General features: G+C 37.6%; 2 protein-coding genes across 3 annotated transcripts; both read right to left on the reverse strand.

The window, feature by feature from the left end:
* On the reverse strand, nucleotides 1–18,297 carry LOC109579906 (uncharacterized). 2 transcript variants are annotated; one of them, XM_049461769.1, is made up of 4 exons: nucleotides 18,156–18,297; nucleotides 14,189–16,492; nucleotides 13,656–13,706; nucleotides 1–1,117 (listed from the first exon to the last, which is right to left on the reverse strand). In XM_049461769.1, exon 2 carries the CDS (start codon nucleotides 16,418–16,420, stop codon nucleotides 14,297–14,299), a length of 2,124 nt encoding a protein of 707 aa, XP_049317726.1. In that variant the 5' UTR covers nucleotides 16,421–16,492; nucleotides 18,156–18,297; the 3' UTR covers nucleotides 1–1,117; nucleotides 13,656–13,706; nucleotides 14,189–14,296. The 2 variants fall into 2 exon arrangements, with proteins under 2 accessions (XP_049317726.1, XP_049317725.1); XM_049461768.1 differs by lacking the exon at nucleotides 1–1,117 and adding an exon at nucleotides 12,314–12,415.
* On the reverse strand, nucleotides 2,058–12,142 carry LOC125775295 (serine-rich adhesin for platelets-like; the record flags this gene model as incomplete). Its single annotated transcript, XM_049461767.1, is given in 3 exon segments — nucleotides 2,058–7,323; nucleotides 11,089–11,370; nucleotides 11,636–12,142. Coding segments are annotated over 3 exon segments (5,778 nt in total). The 3' UTR covers nucleotides 2,058–2,167.
* Nucleotides 18,298–18,877: the final 580 nt, after the last annotated feature.

Raw genomic sequence — 18,877 nt, forward strand, 5'->3', positions numbered from 1 at the left:
TAGTGTGTATTAGATTAAGCATTTATTTGGTTAATCGTAGGCTTGTGTGTTGCATTACAAATATGCTGTGTCCTCTCATGCATCGATAGGAAATGCATTATTTTACGTTAATATTTAATTTGCAATAAGTTTGACTAATAATATAATAATAATAATTGGTAATACATGCATTTTGGTATGTTTGTATGAATGTATGTGTGTGTGTGTGCATTGTTACATATATATGTACCATCAATATTGTACTTAATTTACTTTAATGTATATATTAAATTTAAATTAGTAAGATGCTTAGGCTTTAATCGCCCTCTTTTGGATTAAAAAATTAAAAAGACAAAGTCACTTTAAAAGCATTTTTTTGTTTTTTTTTTATTATTATTACTTTTTTTTCTTATTAAGGCATCATACATATGCAAACTTATACGCATGTATTCCATTGAAGCAGCTTAAACTAAATTACATATGAAAGACTTATATATTCAAATAAGTTTTAAAAAATATTAAATACACTACAACGTTAGTAAATCTTCCATCTTTCTAACCTGCCATATTAATATAATTTATCGCATACATTTTACGTAAACAAAAGCATCGTAGAAATTTTCACTTTTCCAAAAATTACATACCGTTAAAATAGCAACAAGTATACATGTTTGTATAATAAAGTTTTTCATTCAAATTTTATTTCACATTTAGTTTTTACTATTAAAAGCCAAGTAACGAAAATAGATGTATGTATGTATACATTTAACAGATAATACACGTACACTTAAAGAGAGTCCCTTTGTTGTTTCTTATTAGCAAACCAAGTATAATAAGTACATTTGATAAATTTGTATAAACTGTCAAATTTGTATTTAATATGCGTGGCATAATAACCTTCAGTAATGCTTGTGTGTTTTTCGCTCAAACTTGTGTTCTATGTAGACTGGAATTAGTAGTTAATAGATTAATGTATATTACTTAAATTTCGATGCGCCGATAATACTAAAATGCAAAGCTTGTTTTCCAGTAGGGAATGTATGTAACAATTATATGGTATATCTGTCGCGATCCCAAAGCTATTACTCTCGCCTGCTCACCATTCATAAAGCACGCATTTGCGTTTATTTAATTAAATCTGCAAAGGAAAAAAATATATATTTTAGAATAATTTATACACGGAGCTAAGACTCAATGGCTTGCCGTCATTTGATTTGTCTTTTCAATTTGCTGAAAAGCATTCAAATGGCGATAAACCACTTTACCGGTGAACAATATAGATCTGTGTACCTACTGAGCTACAGGATATTCTAGCAAATATTTACTTTAAATTGCTCCTCTAAATACGGTGCAGTTGAGGATGTTCGAAATTCGAGAGGTGGCCATTAATTTCTTTAAAAAATGCGGTCGGAACTCATATAAACATACACACAATTGTCTCAGCGACGACATCGATTTCATATAAAGAAAAGTAAATTGCAATTAAATTGAATTTAGCTCGATCTTGGTGGATCACTTGCTTTTTGTAAACATAATTGGGCAGCAGTGATTAAAATTCAATACACCGTATTGAGCTGTGAAGCTATACATTAGCCAATATATGCAGCATGTATGTTTAAATGAATTCACTAATTACCGTTATGAGGAGCGTTTTCTAAGTGAAAAAAATTTGTAATAATTTTAAATGAAATTTAGCAAAGACCTCTTGATGCGGCATGAAATTTTTCTTGCATGATTTGAAAATTTATTTTTGAAGGTATTTTCTGAGCTGCTGAAACCAATTCGTTACAGGTCAATCCAGAGGCTTTAATGTACACTATTATAGTCGTCATTAAGTTTCATTTCGTCTCATTATGTACTTTTATTAAGCATTTAGTTGAGCTCTACTGCATTTTTTATTTATTTTTCTTGATAATTCATTGTTTTAAAGAAGGCAACAAATTTGATTAAAGAAGTATAACGACAGAACTCTGCAAGAGAAAATCAAACACTTCTGCACGGATACATTCATGAAAACACAAATACATAGGAAACTACTAATGGGAACTCAGTGAAAATGTGCGAAGAATTGCGCTTACCTAACCACTGATGTATGTAAGTATAAAAAGCTTGTAATCCCTTAATTATGTATTATTTATGCGTGTCGTTTGTTTCTTATTGCATTATCGTTTTTCATTCTCCATGTCATCTAGTGCTGATCGTCGTACTCTTGTCGATGTTGCGCCTGACGACGTTTCAGTGCCTCAGCATCTTCCAGCAATACTTCCTCGAGCACATTCTTATCTTCCACAACCGTTGATTCTTCGTGTGACCAAAAGCTAGATGATGTTAGACTAGAGTTTGCACCCGGATAGGAGTCCTCCATGAGTGTGCTGGATGCACAACTGGTAACACTGCCTGACATTTGAGAATTTCCAGCACTGGTCTGATAAGTTGCAGTGGTGCCGGCTGAACTCGTATTGGTTTGTTCAATGCAAAGTGAGTCGGCCGATACGTCTTTGTGAAGTTGTCCCGTGGGGAATTCTAAATTTGTACTGCCGCTTGCGCTTGTGGTTGTAGTGATCGTTTGTGTAACGATGTGTTCATGTCCCTCAGCATCTGTAGTGGTAGTGGTGGTTGTTGTAGTTGTTGTTAGACCTTCACCAAGTGTAGTTTCGCCTGTTGGAAATCTTGCCAATAGATCGAACTGCTCGTTTTCCATTGAATCGATGCTCTCCTCACGTGTAGGCTGTTTACGGTCAGTTTCCAATGAGTCGATATCCGAACGTGTAGTAGCATCTTTTGAAATTTCGAAACTGCCAATGCTGCTAGAACGCATATCGAGACTTTTATTTATCTCCAGACTATCTACACTGCCCTTCTCCGAATCCTGTTTATCCAACTTCATTTTCCCTTCCAATAGCTCTGTTGACATTTCTGTGATTTTTGTCATTGACTCGCGCCCTTCACATTCTTCCAGTTTCTGTTTGAGCAGCGCTTCAATAGTTTGCTGCTGTACCGGCAGCACTTCGGTTCGAGTTACTGTACGTGTTACTTTGCTTACAACAATATTGCTTGCACCATTATCCCGATCACTTTCGTTTGACTTGTTGGAGTCGTCCGACCGGGAAAGCATAGCAGCCTCTTCCTTGGCTTTGATCTCAATCAAGTGTGCTTCTATACACGCATTCTCCAGACCTTCGAATTCTTTAAGGCTGGAAATTGAAATATCATCACCTTGTGCTGTGGCACTGCCACTATGACGCACCATATAGCGGCGTGTGAAACTACCGTTGCTGGAGTCCGTTGAACCTTGGTGCGTTTTATTGCGATTCTCTAATGAAATTGCTTGTTCCAGCGATTCGAATTCTTGCAAACTGTTCATGGATAGATCGTCATGTTCGCCACGTGCGTAATATCGTCTTGCTGCCATAGCATCATACTCAGGTGTACTGGAGAAGGAGTCTTTAAAACTGCTAATGCGGCTACTACCCACTTCGAATTCGCCGTCCTCTTCTTTGATATCTTCTAATACGCCACCGGTAATGTCGTATGGATAACGTAATTGTGAATCTGTAAGTTGCATTTCAACCCATCGTTTGTTTGAAGCAGTCATGTCTCCTGAATCGCTTTCTTCCTGTGGATCGCTGCTGCTGCCCGCAGTTGGTGGACTTTCTTCGAATTCGAAGTTTAGATCATCTCGGAAAATTTGTGAACCTAATTTCGGATCGGCGGGAGCAGATTTTATGATAATTTTTTCAACATCCTCATCATGTTTTGATTCATATTTCGTTGGCTGAATTTTAATGCTCTTTCCACCTAAATCAGCCTCATCGGCTTCTTTAGCCACCTCTTCGATTATGACAAAATCGTCCGAAATATCAGGTTGATCAATCATTTCAAAAGAGTCTGGAGAATCTGGTGCTTTATCATAGTCATCGTAGTCTATATCGCCAGCTTGTGGTCGTTGAAGATCCGCCAGCTTTTGCGCGTACTGTTCTTGTACTAGTTTTTGAAATGTTTCCTCGCTCTTATCCATACGTTTCTGCTGATGTAGAGGTTCATCAGCAGCTTTGTGTAATTCCTCTTGTGTTTTCACTTTGTATAATGATTTCTCTTCGAAACCCTCCGCATTTTCTTCTAAACTGGGCGACTTTTGAAAGTCCTCGGTTACCGTTATATCTGGTATATTTGAGTAGTCTTGCATGTTTTGGGAAGGTCGACGCTCCTCTTCAATAGCCTCGGCCTCCATTTCCTCGGTAGCACTGTCCTCAACTATAACCTCAGCCACAAGTTGTGATGGAGTAAATGGACGTTTTTCGAGGTCAAAGCTGTGATCCATTTCGGCGGCTGCTTGTTTCTTCTTGTTCTTCTTTCGTTCGTTTGGTGACCGAAACTGTCTGGTGTACTCAGATTCATAGGGATCTGTGTCCGATTCACTTTCAGATTCTTTGTTTTCACCCACTGCTGGTAGATCCTTATCCGTAATGGATTTTAAAACATCACCAGTGATCGAAGTACTTTCACTGCGCTTGTGACCGCGTTTACGAGATTCACCGGGTGGTGTTGTGGCGGCAGAGTCTTGGGGAGAATGTTCCTTGCTGTCCATTTCCATGGTAAATGTGTCTTCATGTTCGTGAAATGAAGATGCTTGTTCATCGTGTGGAAAACCAAAACCCTCAATGCCAGTTAACGAAGAAGAACCAGCTGACCCAATCATATCCTCGAAGTTCTCTACAACAGTTTCTATGTTTGATGTACTTGACATGCTAACCGAAAGAATGCTACCCTCGTCTAAGCTAGAAGCTAGTTTAGAATCGTCAATGGAACGTCTTATGTCACTGTGATAGAGCAAAATATCTTCAGGTCGATCTGTATCCTTTCCATCGTCAATTTTAGCTTCATCCATGGGATAAGCTAAACCCCAAGTTTTTTCCACTTCCTTTGGTTTAGGAAACTCTTCCACCATAACGCTTTCGAAATGCTTTTCCTCGGGTTTGGCCTCCTCGGTTTTCGGTTTAAATATCATTTCTTGTGAACGTTTCATCAGTGACTTTTGCATTTGTTGCTCGGTTTTACTGTAATCTTGAATGTCGAGACTTTCATCACTATCCTCATCATCGTCACGTAAGTCACGAATACGTGATAGTTCCTCAGCTTCCAAAGCATCAGGTTCTGTAGAGGAAGCTACCAATGTTTCCGATAGTTCTGAAACATCGATACTTCCTAAATTACCGGATGTTTCGGATTGCGAATCGAAACTCTTCATGCTTTCGTGCGAGCTTATCGTCTTGCCACTACTACTCTCAAGTGTGCTAACTGCGCTTATGTATTCAGTTGCTTCACGCGTTACTGATGACACATCCAATGCTGTTTGATATTCTGAAGAGTTTCCTTGTGTCAGTAAATTGTCGACTTCTGACGATAACGGTCGACTGTCGTTTTTATCAAAGCTTTTGTAGTAACTCTCGCTGGAGCTCGATTGGTCAATTTCTGGTACCGACCATCTATTCGTGACGTCAACAGAGCCAGTTTCAGATTTAATGCGATGCGTAACCTCCTCGAATGGTTTCATTGTTTGTTCCGTACATATCTCCGAAAATACTCTTGTATCACCAAGCTTAGTAACCTCTTCTGGTGATCTCCTCAGATCTTCTCCTTCTGTTACAAAGCTAGCTTTTGCTATTTTTTCCTGATAATAGTCCTCCATTGAACTAAAATCTTCGACAGTTTCAGTGGAAACGAAGCCAAGGGAAGCATGTTCCTCTTTAGCTGCATATGCTTCCATCGAACTGTAGTCATCTGCAGTGCCTGTAGATATAAAGCCTAGCGAACCGTGTTCATCTTTGGACTCCTCCTTAACATCATCAACGTTACCTTGAGTATAATGTGTAATTACTGCTTCTTTATTGAGTGTCTCTTTTGTTGTTTCTTCAAAAGTACCCTCATATGATTTTATTGGTTCAAATGTTGATGGAGGCTGAGTTTCCTTAAGAGTATCTGGTATTCCTATGAATGAAGAAATATATTCCTCTTCCAAAAATTTAGGCTCCTTAATTTCCTTTTGCATAAGACTTTCATCAGTCACAGTTTTTTCTTTTTTCTCTGCGCTAATCAGTGTGTTTGAAATCGAGCGAAATTCAAATTCGGATGGCGATTCTTTAATTGATTTACCATCCTTCACTATAAACTTCAGCTCGTTATTTGCCGCATTCAATGATTCCTGCGCTTCTTCCAATGTTCTGGCAACCATTTGCTCATCAATCAGAGCTCTGGGCAACTCACTAAGTTGTTGTGGAGAATGTACCACCTTAGGTTTAGCTATTGGGATTCCCTTCTCTGTTGTTTCCCATTCACTCTTTTCTAATTCCAAGTCGAGTTTGTCGGATTTTGCGGAACTTAACTTTAAAGATTCATAATCGTCCAATGGTTGCGTTAAAATAGTTTCTTTTTTTTCATCGGATGGTTGGGAAATATCAGCTGTAACTACAAAAGTTTCACAAGATTTGTTCGTATCATCTTGTTTTTCCTTTGTTGGTTCTTGTTCTAGCAGGTCATTTCTTGTTTCGGAGCCTTGACGTACTATTTTGCTTTCCCCTTCATCTGTTTCACGTTTCATTGTTACAAATTCCTTAAATACGTCATTACTTTCATCCGAATCGACAGAAATCTCCTTCATTAATGCGACATCCTTCGCTTCGATTGCTTCCTCCGAGGCTTCAGCTTTTGTAGTTGCTGCTTCTGGGGAAGACTCTATATCAGTGTCTGGTTTTGTTGGTGTTGTCTTAATTATCACATTACGGCTGGATTCTCCAATATAGAAACTCGTTTTTGATCTGCCTTCAGAGAGCTCAGACTTTTCCGTGTCTCCTTCGGCGTCATCTATTGAAATCTCACTAGTTGGTTCCAGTGATTCTGTACGATCCTCGGAAGCCGTTGTAATCGTTGTAGTTGTAGGGTAATCCCGTGCATGTGATGATTTAATTGAGATTTCTGTTGATACTTCATCTGTTTTCGAAATATCGTCGGTCATATCCAAGCTACGCAGGCTAATACTATCCGACTGTTCGTTTACCAGAGCAGCTAAATTCTTGAAAGAATCTGTCGGTTTCATTTGTAAACGTGGCTTAGGCACGGGAGCAGATATCGACAGGTCGGGTAAGATTTCAGAGGAGTCGGTAATACTGTGTGCATCATCGCTTTTTTGATATTGCGTTAAGTCGTCGCCAATATCTCTCACGGGTGAGGTTGATTTGGCGGCGCGTGGCTTGGGTGTGGGTGCATCATGTCCAGTTGGGGCAGAAGTCGGCGCACCAGTTGGTACTGGAGTGGTTTCGGATGATTTAGCGAATTCAAAGCCTGTCTCTACAAAGGTAATAATAAGTGTGAAAGTAAAGGTATTTCCAAAGTATTAAAGAAGAATAAATAAAGTTTGAAATGAAAGGAAGATAATAAGCTAAACTAAATGGATAGATAGAGACAAATACAAAGTGATTACTGAAAGCATATGGGTTATATTTTAAACAGATAAATTATATATATTTCATTTCATATGATTTGAAAACAAACAAATACTTTTTTTCTGGCAAAGTAAATGCAATTTGTTTTTTTTTCACATGCAATTTAATTGCTCACCTTGTAATGGAAGCAAAATAAAGATAGCACTTACCAAAATCATAATATTTGAATATGCAATTAGAGCTCAACTTTAACAAAACCTAGCTTGTACTCTTGTAAACAAATCACTTCCAAATTTAATACATACATAGCATACTTAAATAAGCAATGGTTTGGAAATTTTAACGTATAGTACTTCTAAAGACGGTTTTAATGAGGTATAGATATCAAATTGTTTTTCTTAAAGACTAGAGCAAATTTCAACTGTCCAATGTGGCTTCAGTTGGTTGCTCGGTTGCTCCGAGTTCTCCAACTTTCAATGCTTGTTTTTGATCCTATTGATATACCTGGTGAAGTTGAATGTGATTTTCATAACTGCTATGGGCAAGCGATTGGAAGATTTTGCCATAAGGCTTTGTCGTTTTCAAAAATGCACATATTAGAGGTATTATTCTTAAATACTGTGCCACTTCGAGTCGCGTCTCCTGCAGTATAATACAAGTGCAAGTACACTTTCATTCATTAGGATAATCAGTGAAGATTGTCAAACTTATTTAGTCAAAGCGATAGCTGTTTATATACATTTCTAAAACTTATATTGGTTGGAATGACACAAATGATCGACATCTGCCCGCGCCAAACGAAAATCGATATTTTAACAAGTAAGGAATGGCCAAGTTCGGGTGTAGCCGAATCTTTTATACTCTTACAACCTGCAGGAATCAAAGCCTTAAGGTGCAAAAACGTCAATCAGAGGATCAGAATCCAAGCAATTATGTATATATATTTAACTCATACACTGATCGCCATGTTTGACATAAGGTAATAAAAACGAAAATCATTATAACGGGTGATTTTTTTGAGGTTAGGATTTTCATGCATTAGTATTTGACAGATCACGTGGGATTTCAGACATGGTGTCAAAGAGAAAGATGCTCAGTATGCTTTGACATTTCATCATGAATAGACTTACTAACGAGCAACGCTTGCAAATCATTGAATTTTATTACCAAAATCAGTGTTCGGTTCGAAATGTGTTTCGCGCGCGTGTTTTGTTCAGCGATGAGGCTCATTTCTGGTTGAATGGCTACGTAAATAAGCAAAATTGCCGCATTTGGGGTGAAGAGCAACCAGAAGCCGTTCAAGAACTGCCCATGCATCCCGAAAAATGCACTGTTTGGTGTGGTTTGTACGCTGGTGGAATCATTGGACCGTATTTTTTCAAAGATGCTGTTGGACGCAACGTTACGGTGAATGGCGATCGCTATCGTTCGATGCTAACAAACTTTTTGTTGCCAAAAATGGAAGAACTGAACTTGGTTGACATGTGGTTTCAACAAGATGGCGCTACATGCCACACAGCTCGCGATTCTATGGCCATTTTGAGGGAAAACTTCGGACAACAATTCATCTCAAGAAATGGACCCGTAAGTTGGCCACCAAGATCATGCGATTTAACGCCTTTAGACTATTTTTTGTGGGGCTACGTCAAGTCTAAAGTCTACAGAAATAAGCCAGCAACTATTCCAGCTTTGGAAGACAACATTTCCGAAGAAATTCGGGCTATTCCGGCCGAAATGCTCGAAAAAGTTGCCCAAAATTGGACTTTCCGAATGGACCACCTAAGACGCAGCCGCGGTCAACATTTAAATAAAATTATCTTCAAAAAGTAAATGTCATGAACCAATCTAACGTTTCAAATAAAGAACCGATGAGATTTTGCAAATTTTAAGCGTTTTTTTTTTTTAAAAAGTTATCAAGCTCTTAAAAATTCACCCAATATGTATGTACCGACCCAATCTTAGCTTTTAACTGTTGTCATGCCACATACCAAGGATACTCGCGGGGTTTGATTAAGGTACTTCACATACAATCACCAATCATATGGATTAAAGTTAGTTGGATGTTCGAAAATCCTGATATCAGTTATGTATATAGGGGCTAGAATAAGTTTTCGCCCAATTTAATCCATTTTAAGTTCAAAGAAACTCTGTTATGAGTAAAACTCGCTCTGTATTTTTCATTCTCAAATATTGGCCGATATGTGCAGTATAAAGCCACCCGGAAGTTCGAAAATCTTTAATAAAGTACTATATATAGTGGCTCAGAGAAGTATTATCCCGACTCAACTTATTTTTGATACACAGAGTTACTATTGTCAGCAAAGGATTCTCTCTGAATTTCAGTTGTACAATATATATCCGATACATTGATCATTATTATCGGTCAAAAGTCGACAATAGATATTGGGGTTCACATAGTCGGTATCTAGGGGCTTGAACAGTTTTGTTTGGATTTGGAAATTTTTTGGTCATAAGGTCGTATACTTTAAAGGAATTATTAGTGGAATTTTGATCCTGTTATATTAATTCCGTCTTGATTTGTGTAGCGGAAAGTGAAAGATCAAATGGAATTAAAAATTGTGTTATATGGGAAGTAGGCGTGGTTGTAGTCCGATTTCGCCCAATATTAAAATATTCCAAGAAGTAAATTTAGTCGAAATCGGTCGGGTCGGGTCCCGAGATAAGGAATTTTACCAAAAAGTGGACGGTGCCACGCACATTGTTCAATTTTCACACCTCCGGTTCAGATAAAATCTTCTCTCTATCATCTCAAAGATGAAATTTAATTCCCCTAACGTATTTAGTTATTGATTTATTGCGCTTTTAGTAGCTTTTAGGGAGTGATAGCGTTTATAATCCGATTTCATCCATTTTCATACTGTCGGTAGGAGTTTTGATAATATTTGGCTGGGCAAATTTGGTTAATGAAGCTTTAGTGGTTTAGGAGATATGTACATTAAACTTACTAAAATGCGTGTATTGTTCAGTTTGTATGGAAGCTATATGCTATAGTAATCCGATCTGAACAATTTTTTCGGAGATTAGATTGTTGCCTTGCCTCTATACCGAATTTTCTGAATATATCTTGTCAAATGCAAAAGTTTTCCATACCAGAACTAGATTCCGATCGTTCTGTTTGTATAGCAGCTATATGCATTAGTAAGCCGATCTGAACAATTTCTTCGTATATTACATTTTTATCTGAAAAAATAACCTGTGCCAACTTTTGTGAAGATACATTGTCAAATGCGAAAGTTTTCCATACAAGAACTTGATTCCGATCGTTCAGTTTGTATGGCAGCTATATGTTATAGCGATCCGATATCGGCTATTCCGACAAATGAGCACCTTCTTGAAGACAAAATGACGTTTAAAAAATTTCAAAACGATATCTTAAAAACTGACGGACTAGTTCGTATATATACATACAGACAGACGGACGGACGGACGGACATGGCTAAATCGACTCAGTTCAACATACTGATCATATATACATATACTTTATAGGGTCTTCGACGCTTTCTTCTGGGTATAAAAATAGTTCGCCTCCTACGAATTCTGAGCCGCTGCAAGTACTACTTTTGCATAAGTGAACTCAAATAATGCATATGTTGTGTAAGTATTTATGTATGTATGTATGCGTAGTATACTACTATGATGGTTGTAATACCTGTTGCTATATCTTGAATATCGTTATCTGGTGTATTTAAACCGATTTCGCCCAAAGTGTTCGTGGTGGGCGACACACTATCGTCCCAACTCATTTTCGAAAACTCACTTTGCAAATTACTTATCTCATCGTCCTGTACCATCGTATCGAAATTCGCATCGAACGCCGATGCTTGCTCGTCAATATCAGCGAAATTTGTTGTGAGCTTTTCGAATTTGTGATCAATGCGCCGAGACTTTGCAACGCCGGAATCTTCTGTAACATGCTTGGGATCGCTAGTACCTATAGGTATGCATATGGTTAATTTACACCACAGTCTCTAAGCGAAAATATGTTTGTGAGGTTGAATAGTTATATGTTGATGAATAACGTAAGATTGGGAGATTATGTACATTGTACACACTACAGTTTCAATCTCTGGTTTGTACCTGATATGGTTTGCATGGATGTATGTATGTATATGTGTGTTAACTATTACTTGGTTTGTGTGCTTAAACATATTATGCCTAGGTGTATGCTTGTATGTTCTGTGCCTTGTCAAAATTACCTTTTGTCTTCCAGTCTGCTTCTTCAACAACAGCGTCAGCAGCATCAACATCACTAATACCACCACTACCAACAAATGTTACAGCTTCATGTAGTGTTGTACCAATTTGCGTAGTAGTTGTTGTTAATGTAGTTATAGTTTCTGTTGCTGTTACCGGCTTGAAGCCATCTTTGGAATCACTGAAATCATGTGACCGTTTTTGCTGCTGTGATATGCTGGTGGTGGTAATTGTTGTGGTCGCAACGCCGGGCAATGCACTGACTTGCGTGTGGTGCTGCTGCGTGCCAGGCCACTGCTCGTCAGTAAAGCTCATATTATCGTCGAACGATTTCCCAGACATTGATTCGATAGTTGGCGATTTGATGACATCGAAGCCACCAATATCATCACAAGTTATAGCATAATTTTCACTCTCTGAATTATATTCCTGCTTAAGTGAGTCATAGCCATTGGCTTCTTGTTGCTGATGCTGCTGCTGCTGTCGCGTGCTAATAATGTTAATGCTCTCTTCGAGCACGTTATCAATTAGCACTGCAGCCTCTTGACGTATGTTGGTATCAAAATGGAGGAGCTTCTCACCACCAGCCTTTCTACTTCTATCTTCATCATCATCGTCATCATCGTCATCGTCATCAGAGTATTTTTCATCATCATCCTCTACATCACTATATTTATAAATATTATCTTTGCTGCCATCAGCATCTGCATCAAAATCTATTAACTTTTCAATAACATTATCTTCGGCTGCCGCGTAAAGGATTTGTTCTTTAACGTCGTCGCCTGCAAGACAATTGCACATTGCATATACAGTATGTAATTGCAACAATATTCCAATACTTTAAGCACCATTCACATGAATGTAAGTAATTACAGCAACATTGCAACATATTTGGCAATAATATATTTTTCTTGTTCCACATTGTTAGTCAAAGCGTGCAAATCCATTTTTAATGCAATAATGAGTTAATGAGCGTGAAATGTCGTGTTTAACATACATATAATGATGATGCGTTGTGTTGGCATGTGAAGCTTAAGAAGCAGTGACTAAGCATGTCTCAAATTATGTAAAATGAACCTAACACTATTTAGTTGGCCGCCGAATCGATTTTCGATAGTTTCGACGATAACAAGTTAGACGCTATTCTTTTCGTCTTTCACGAGCCTGAAATGTCTTTCATTCATACAAAAAATATCCATAACTACTCAAAAGTGAAGCGAAATGTTTCCATACAAGCACATGAAGCTATACACAACTCTCGAGGCATTAAGCAATGCGAATCCGGATGGTAAAAGGTACACGTCAACACATTATTCGTACATACATGTGTATTTATTATATTAAAATTACATATTTTTTATATTTAAAATATATTTTTTTATTTAAAAATGAAATAACCACAATTTTAAAAACTTTTCAAGAAACTTAAGTAACTGAACTGGTAAATAGAACGATATTGTGAAATATTTTCTCCAACAGTTGACTTTTCACTCTAACGACGACTTCAGCTTTATGCTTTTTCCTCATACATACATATATACTTCTTTGCATATGTATGTAGGTTAGTATGTGTATGAATTTGTATATGTACATATGTAGGTTTAAGTTTGGTGTGAATGATAAATAGTAGAGTTGAGTGTATGATTCCGTGTAAGTTGTAAGTACAACGCGAGATCGCCGAGAACTAGTACGAAATCATATAATAACGCCCCAATCGCACTATATTCAACCAAACTTCAGCACTGATTGTCGCCTGGTTTTGTTAAATTTTGCTCTAATTGTTTGCAATTTTTTGGAACTTAATAGAAATGAAATGTGTATGAGTGGCTTAAGAACTAAAACTAAGTAAATGCAATGTAAAAGCGTGGTGTGATCACTATCGGTGTATGGGTAGACTAAGTAAGTGGTTGAAAACGCTTATATGTATATTCATATATGTAAAATAACAATAAATAAAAAAGAAAATAATGCGTACAAACATATATATAAGTGTTGTAGTGGAGCTTTTAATTCTTAACTTACCAATATTTCGGAACGAATCCTCATCTAAAACGAGCTTTTCTTCTATGGTTTCTATAAAAAACACACACAAAGTAAATAATGTTAGCATTCACTATGAATTGATTTGTTTGGGCGTTCAAGAGACTGATATGAGGTGAGATGGACAAATGTTTGCAGCATAAACATAAAACGATGACCACAAATTGCAATGTAAAATGATTTAAGGCTAAGAACAGATGAAGAAGTTTATAACTACGTACGAGTACTATGTAAATGCATGGAGGGATAACGCAAATATATCCAGTGCTTATTACACAAGGCTTTTTGTTAGCAACGTTATTAGACGTTCAAAAGTAATTGGGAGTTTGTTAGTAGTAATGACGAAAATTGACATTCATATTTGTTAGTGTATGTTAACATGTATTAATTATGTTATTTCATTTATAAAACAAAGCAATAACGTTGACATCGCTAGCAATATTCAAATATCCAGTTGACTTAGTGTTTTTTTTTATTATTTTTGTTTTAATATATATCAAACGTTTTTTACTTACAAATTATTTTGTTGTGTTTTTGTTATTTTATATATATATTTTTTTTTATATTTTGTGTTTGCTTTCTTTGTGAACTTCATTGTTGGCTGTATTGGCTGTGTACCCTTTTTAGTTGCCACCTTTGGCAGCCGACTCATCGGATTCAACATATTCGATGTCTGTATGCGCATCAAGCGTTTCAACATTTCCTTTCATATGAAGTTTCTCCGCCTCGGCATTAAAGCTATTGGTGTTCTTCTCGTGTACCACAGTGTAACTCTCGTTTAACAACTCGTTAAATTCAGTGCAATTGCAAGTGGGCATGTCATCCGCCACTTTATCGCTGTCAACATCGTCGGCATCGGAAGTGCACTGCATATCTTCAATATCGGTATTTGGTAGATTGGTGGCATCGACAGTGCTGTCAGCGCTCATTGTCAAAGTTTGTAAATGATTTATGTGAGATTTTCTTTGACCATCTGTCTCTATTGTAAGCACAATATTGCTGTTATTCGCTATGTACGCCTTTAAAGTCGAACTGCCAATATCGGTGTCGCACTGCGCTTCATTGTCGGATATATCCGACCGCTCGTCAGCGCTGATATCTTCTATATCGGTGGCTTTATCAATGCTATCGTCTTGATGCTGCTTTTGTGCTGCATTCAATTTAATATTTGGTGGCAGATCACGGTCACTTAGATCCATGTCTTCAACGTCAGTGCCACCGTCCTGTTTAACTCTAACAACATCTAAGAGTTTTGATTTTCCTTTGCTCAGGCTACGTGTCTTCAGTTTTTTACGCCTGTTTGTGCCATCGACATAGATTTCTTCAATATCTGTCACCGGTTCTGTGAGAGCGTGCAATTCAAGGCGCTTGCTAACCTGTGGTTTTAACGTCTCATTTAGTACGGTGACTTCGTCTTCTATTAGATTTTCTGCATTTAAACACTCTGCTATTGAGCCATTTCGCTCCAAGTCATCGGCGCATGAGTAATCTTCATCGTCAGTTTGCATACCGTCGGTTGCGCTGTTGTAAACACCAAATTGATATTCTCGATCTAATGGCATAACATTCTCAATAGTGTCGCCAAATTTATCTTCTTTAAGGACCACCATCTCACGATGTACTGGCGGCAGCATAGTGTCCGATATTGCGTTAGGTTCATTTGAGGATTGTGTGCCGACATCATCGCAAAATACATCTTCCACATCGGTAATATCTCCGGAATCTTCACCAGCGGCTCTTAGTATAACCGCTCTGGGTATGGATTTTTGTTCTTCCTCACTATCGAAGCTATCCTCGGCGGCAGAGTCATCAAGTTTTTCAACATCTGTTAATACCTCCTCTACACCTGTATTTGCCACCGTCAGAAAAGCATTCTTATTAAGAGACATTGTTGTCGACTTCCTGCGCTGCTGACTGCCACTACTGATGAATGCTACATCAATAGGCGGTAAACTTGTATTACTAGCATTATCGCCGTATATCTGGTCGTCTTCATCGGATGCCGACTCTGAAATGACAATTTGACACTCCTCTTCATCGCCCGACATCTCCAGCACTTCATCTTCGGACATGCCACGTGCGCCACCGGGGCCAGCAACATCCGACAGCGCTGACGCGAGCTCACTAATGTCGCTTATCACAGATAAGTCTTCGTATTCATCAGAGTGTTCATTCTCGTTGACAGAACGTTCGCTATCAGCAATGAATACTCTACCCTGTTCACCAACGGCAATATCTAAGTCAACACACACCGACCGCTCACAACCGTTATCCAGTTCGGATTCAGTATTGTAGTCTTCACAGTCTGTTAGAAAATCACTTGTTTGATTCAAATTTTGTGCTTGCAAAAAGTCGCCCGCTTTGTTCTCCACCTTTTCTTTGGCTTCATTGTCGACCATGCTTTGTTCGCGCAGTCCATGCTCCAAGAATTCTTGAAGGGATAACTTTAATTCGGGGTAAACATTGCTCTTCTCCTCTTCGTCGTCCTCTGAATCAGTGTCATTGTAGTCTTCAATGTCGGTGGCATCATTGTCTTTCTCATTTTGTTTAGGTATATTAAGCGTATGGTTGGAAGCTTTCCGAGTTGGCAATATCTTCATATCAGTCTGACTGTCGAAATCCTCAACGTCTGTCACTTCACCCGTATTAAAATTATAATCCATATCATTGCTGTGGGAGTCTTCTGAACATTCCGATTCTGAATGATCGTTGGTGGTAACGGAAATGATTGGAAGCTTTGTGGACATTTTGATTTGTTTGGTTTGTTTAGGTAGAGTAACTTAATTGTTCTTATTAACAGTTTCAGTTTTGAGTATTCGCTATTTGTGGAAGAGTCAAATTGATTTTAAATTTTGAGTTATTTCCAATTATATTAATTTAATATAAAATAATCGAATAAATTATTTACGAAAGCAGTTAAAGCAATGGACGGTATTCATACACCACAAACATCGCTACTATAAACTTTGTTGTTGTATGAATACCATTACAGCACATTTAATTAGTTGACGCGTTTGTTACACTTTTAGAAGTTGTCTGCCTTTTACCAGTAACAGTTACGCGAAAAAAATTGTATTCTTATGAAATGTAACATGTCTTTGTACCCATGTTCGAAAAGCTGCGAGATGTGTGAACAGTGGAGGAATTAAGTAAGCATACACCTGAGCGGCTCCTTTATCAGCAGTTAATGCACCGCAATGCCTACTTTATAATTATGTAAATATGGCAGATCTCTTTCCTTTTTGAATGATCTTCAAATAGTGCTTCAAGGTGCAACTGGTGTATGCTTACTTAAATGGGCCGTTGCAGTGCTCACAATGAGACTGATAGTCCAGAAAGTACTTTTATAACCAAGTATGTCTACCGAACAGTTTATGAGGTTCTTCACTTTATTATTTTTATGTGTACCCGTCGAATTCGATATATGTATGTATTATTGATTTTTATACTCTTGCAACATTTTGTTACAGAGTATAATAGTTTTGTTCACCTAATGATTACATACGTATCAGCTAAAACGAATCGATATAGTTTTCGGGCATGTATATATAAATAATCAGGATGTCGAGACGACTTGAAATCCGGGTGTCTGTCTATCATCTATCCGTTCGTCCGTACGTACAAGCTGTAAATTGAGCAAAAATTCAGATATTTTGATGATAACCGGTCCACTTCCACGCCCACAAAACGCCTTTAACCGAAAAATATTATAAGAACCCTTATCGACAGAGTGAAAATGGATGACATCGAAACCGTCCACTTTTTGATGAAATCACATATCTTGGGACCCGACTGACCGATTTCGACTAAATTTAGTACGCTGCATTGTTCTCATATTCCTATATCATATTATACGTATATATATATGTATATTATAAACGTTTGCAATAATACTATCAGTCTCATTGGGAACAGAAAATGGTTTTACATAACCAATATTCAGAAAGAGTCCGTTAAGTTAGGATGCTTAACTTATATCGTTCAATATTCTTTTACTGAGATACCAAACTGTTATACTCAGAATTTAAGATTACTTATCACTTCGATTAAATTAACGAACTCGATCTAAACACTTATACTTATGTACCATATGTATTTAATTAAAATATTGGCCTACTAAAGCTCTAAACTAAGTTGTCTAGTCCTGCAATATCTCCATTAAAAAGTAGTTTGTAGTACATATTGAACAAGATTGAAAATTCAAAATATATTTCATTGTTCATTTATTTACAAAGTTGTATTACGTGTTTATGTTTTTTACGTTCTTTAGATATGTACGAGTATATGCAAATATGTTAATAAAAAAACAGTGTGTATGGTTTGTACGAGTACGCTATCATAGGCCATATGCATATGTATGTTTGACGTTTGTACGTAATATAGCATTTAAATATAACTTCAAAAACACTTAATCTGTGAACTAAATAAACTTATTCGCAAAAATATGGAAGCTAACTAAATACGTGATAAACGTTTATTTACCTTTTGGCGTTTCGTTTTGCTCCGATCTAGAATTTCGCGATGATGTCGGACTTATACTTCCCATACGTATACCGGAGGCGCCGAATTGCATTTGTAGCGCGGGATCTACGGCATAACCGGCTTGTTGCCTTCGCAATGTTTCTTCGATTAAGGCTAGTGGACTACGTGTGGCTTTTGGTGAGCTTGGACTTGCGGCTAATAAACGGTCCTGTTCCGTATTAAACATTGGCAAAGCAACTGAATCGGACAAACTGGAATCGGTTGTATCAATGAAACTAACATCAAACTCGTTTGTACAACGTTGGTCCGCTGATGGTGGCCGGACAATGGACGCTGAATCCATATCATTGTCTGGTTGTCGATAGATAACTTCAAATGCTTTGTCTGGTCCAAATGTTTTGGTAAAAACTTCACTTGTTAAAACTTTTCTGCTTCCAGAAGATGAGGTAGAACTTTTTGTACTCTCCGTGGATTTGAAAGAACGCGTTATTTCGGCGTCGTCATCAATTATAACTGTGCTGACAATAGCGGCCACTGGCTCTTGGTTAACCTTAACCACTGTAGTGCGTGTGGGTACGGCTGGTATCTTAGATATTTTCGATGTGGTAAAAACAGACTTTTCTGCCAATCGCAAGTTAGCCACATCTTTATCAAGTTTTTTAATATTAGTGGTGGTGCGCGTATATTTACGTACACTACTCAATGAGCCACTGGCACTCGTA

This window comes from Bactrocera dorsalis, unplaced genomic scaffold (genome assembly GCF_023373825.1).
Source record: "Bactrocera dorsalis isolate Fly_Bdor unplaced genomic scaffold, ASM2337382v1 BdCtg110, whole genome shotgun sequence".
NCBI classification, from domain to species: domain Eukaryota; kingdom Metazoa; phylum Arthropoda; class Insecta; order Diptera; family Tephritidae; genus Bactrocera; species Bactrocera dorsalis.

Excerpts from the sequence above, each read along its gene's own strand:
- LOC109579906 (XM_049461769.1), bottom strand. The coding sequence starts at position 16,420 with ATGTCCACAAAGCTTCCAATCATTTCCGTTACCACCAACGATCATTCA.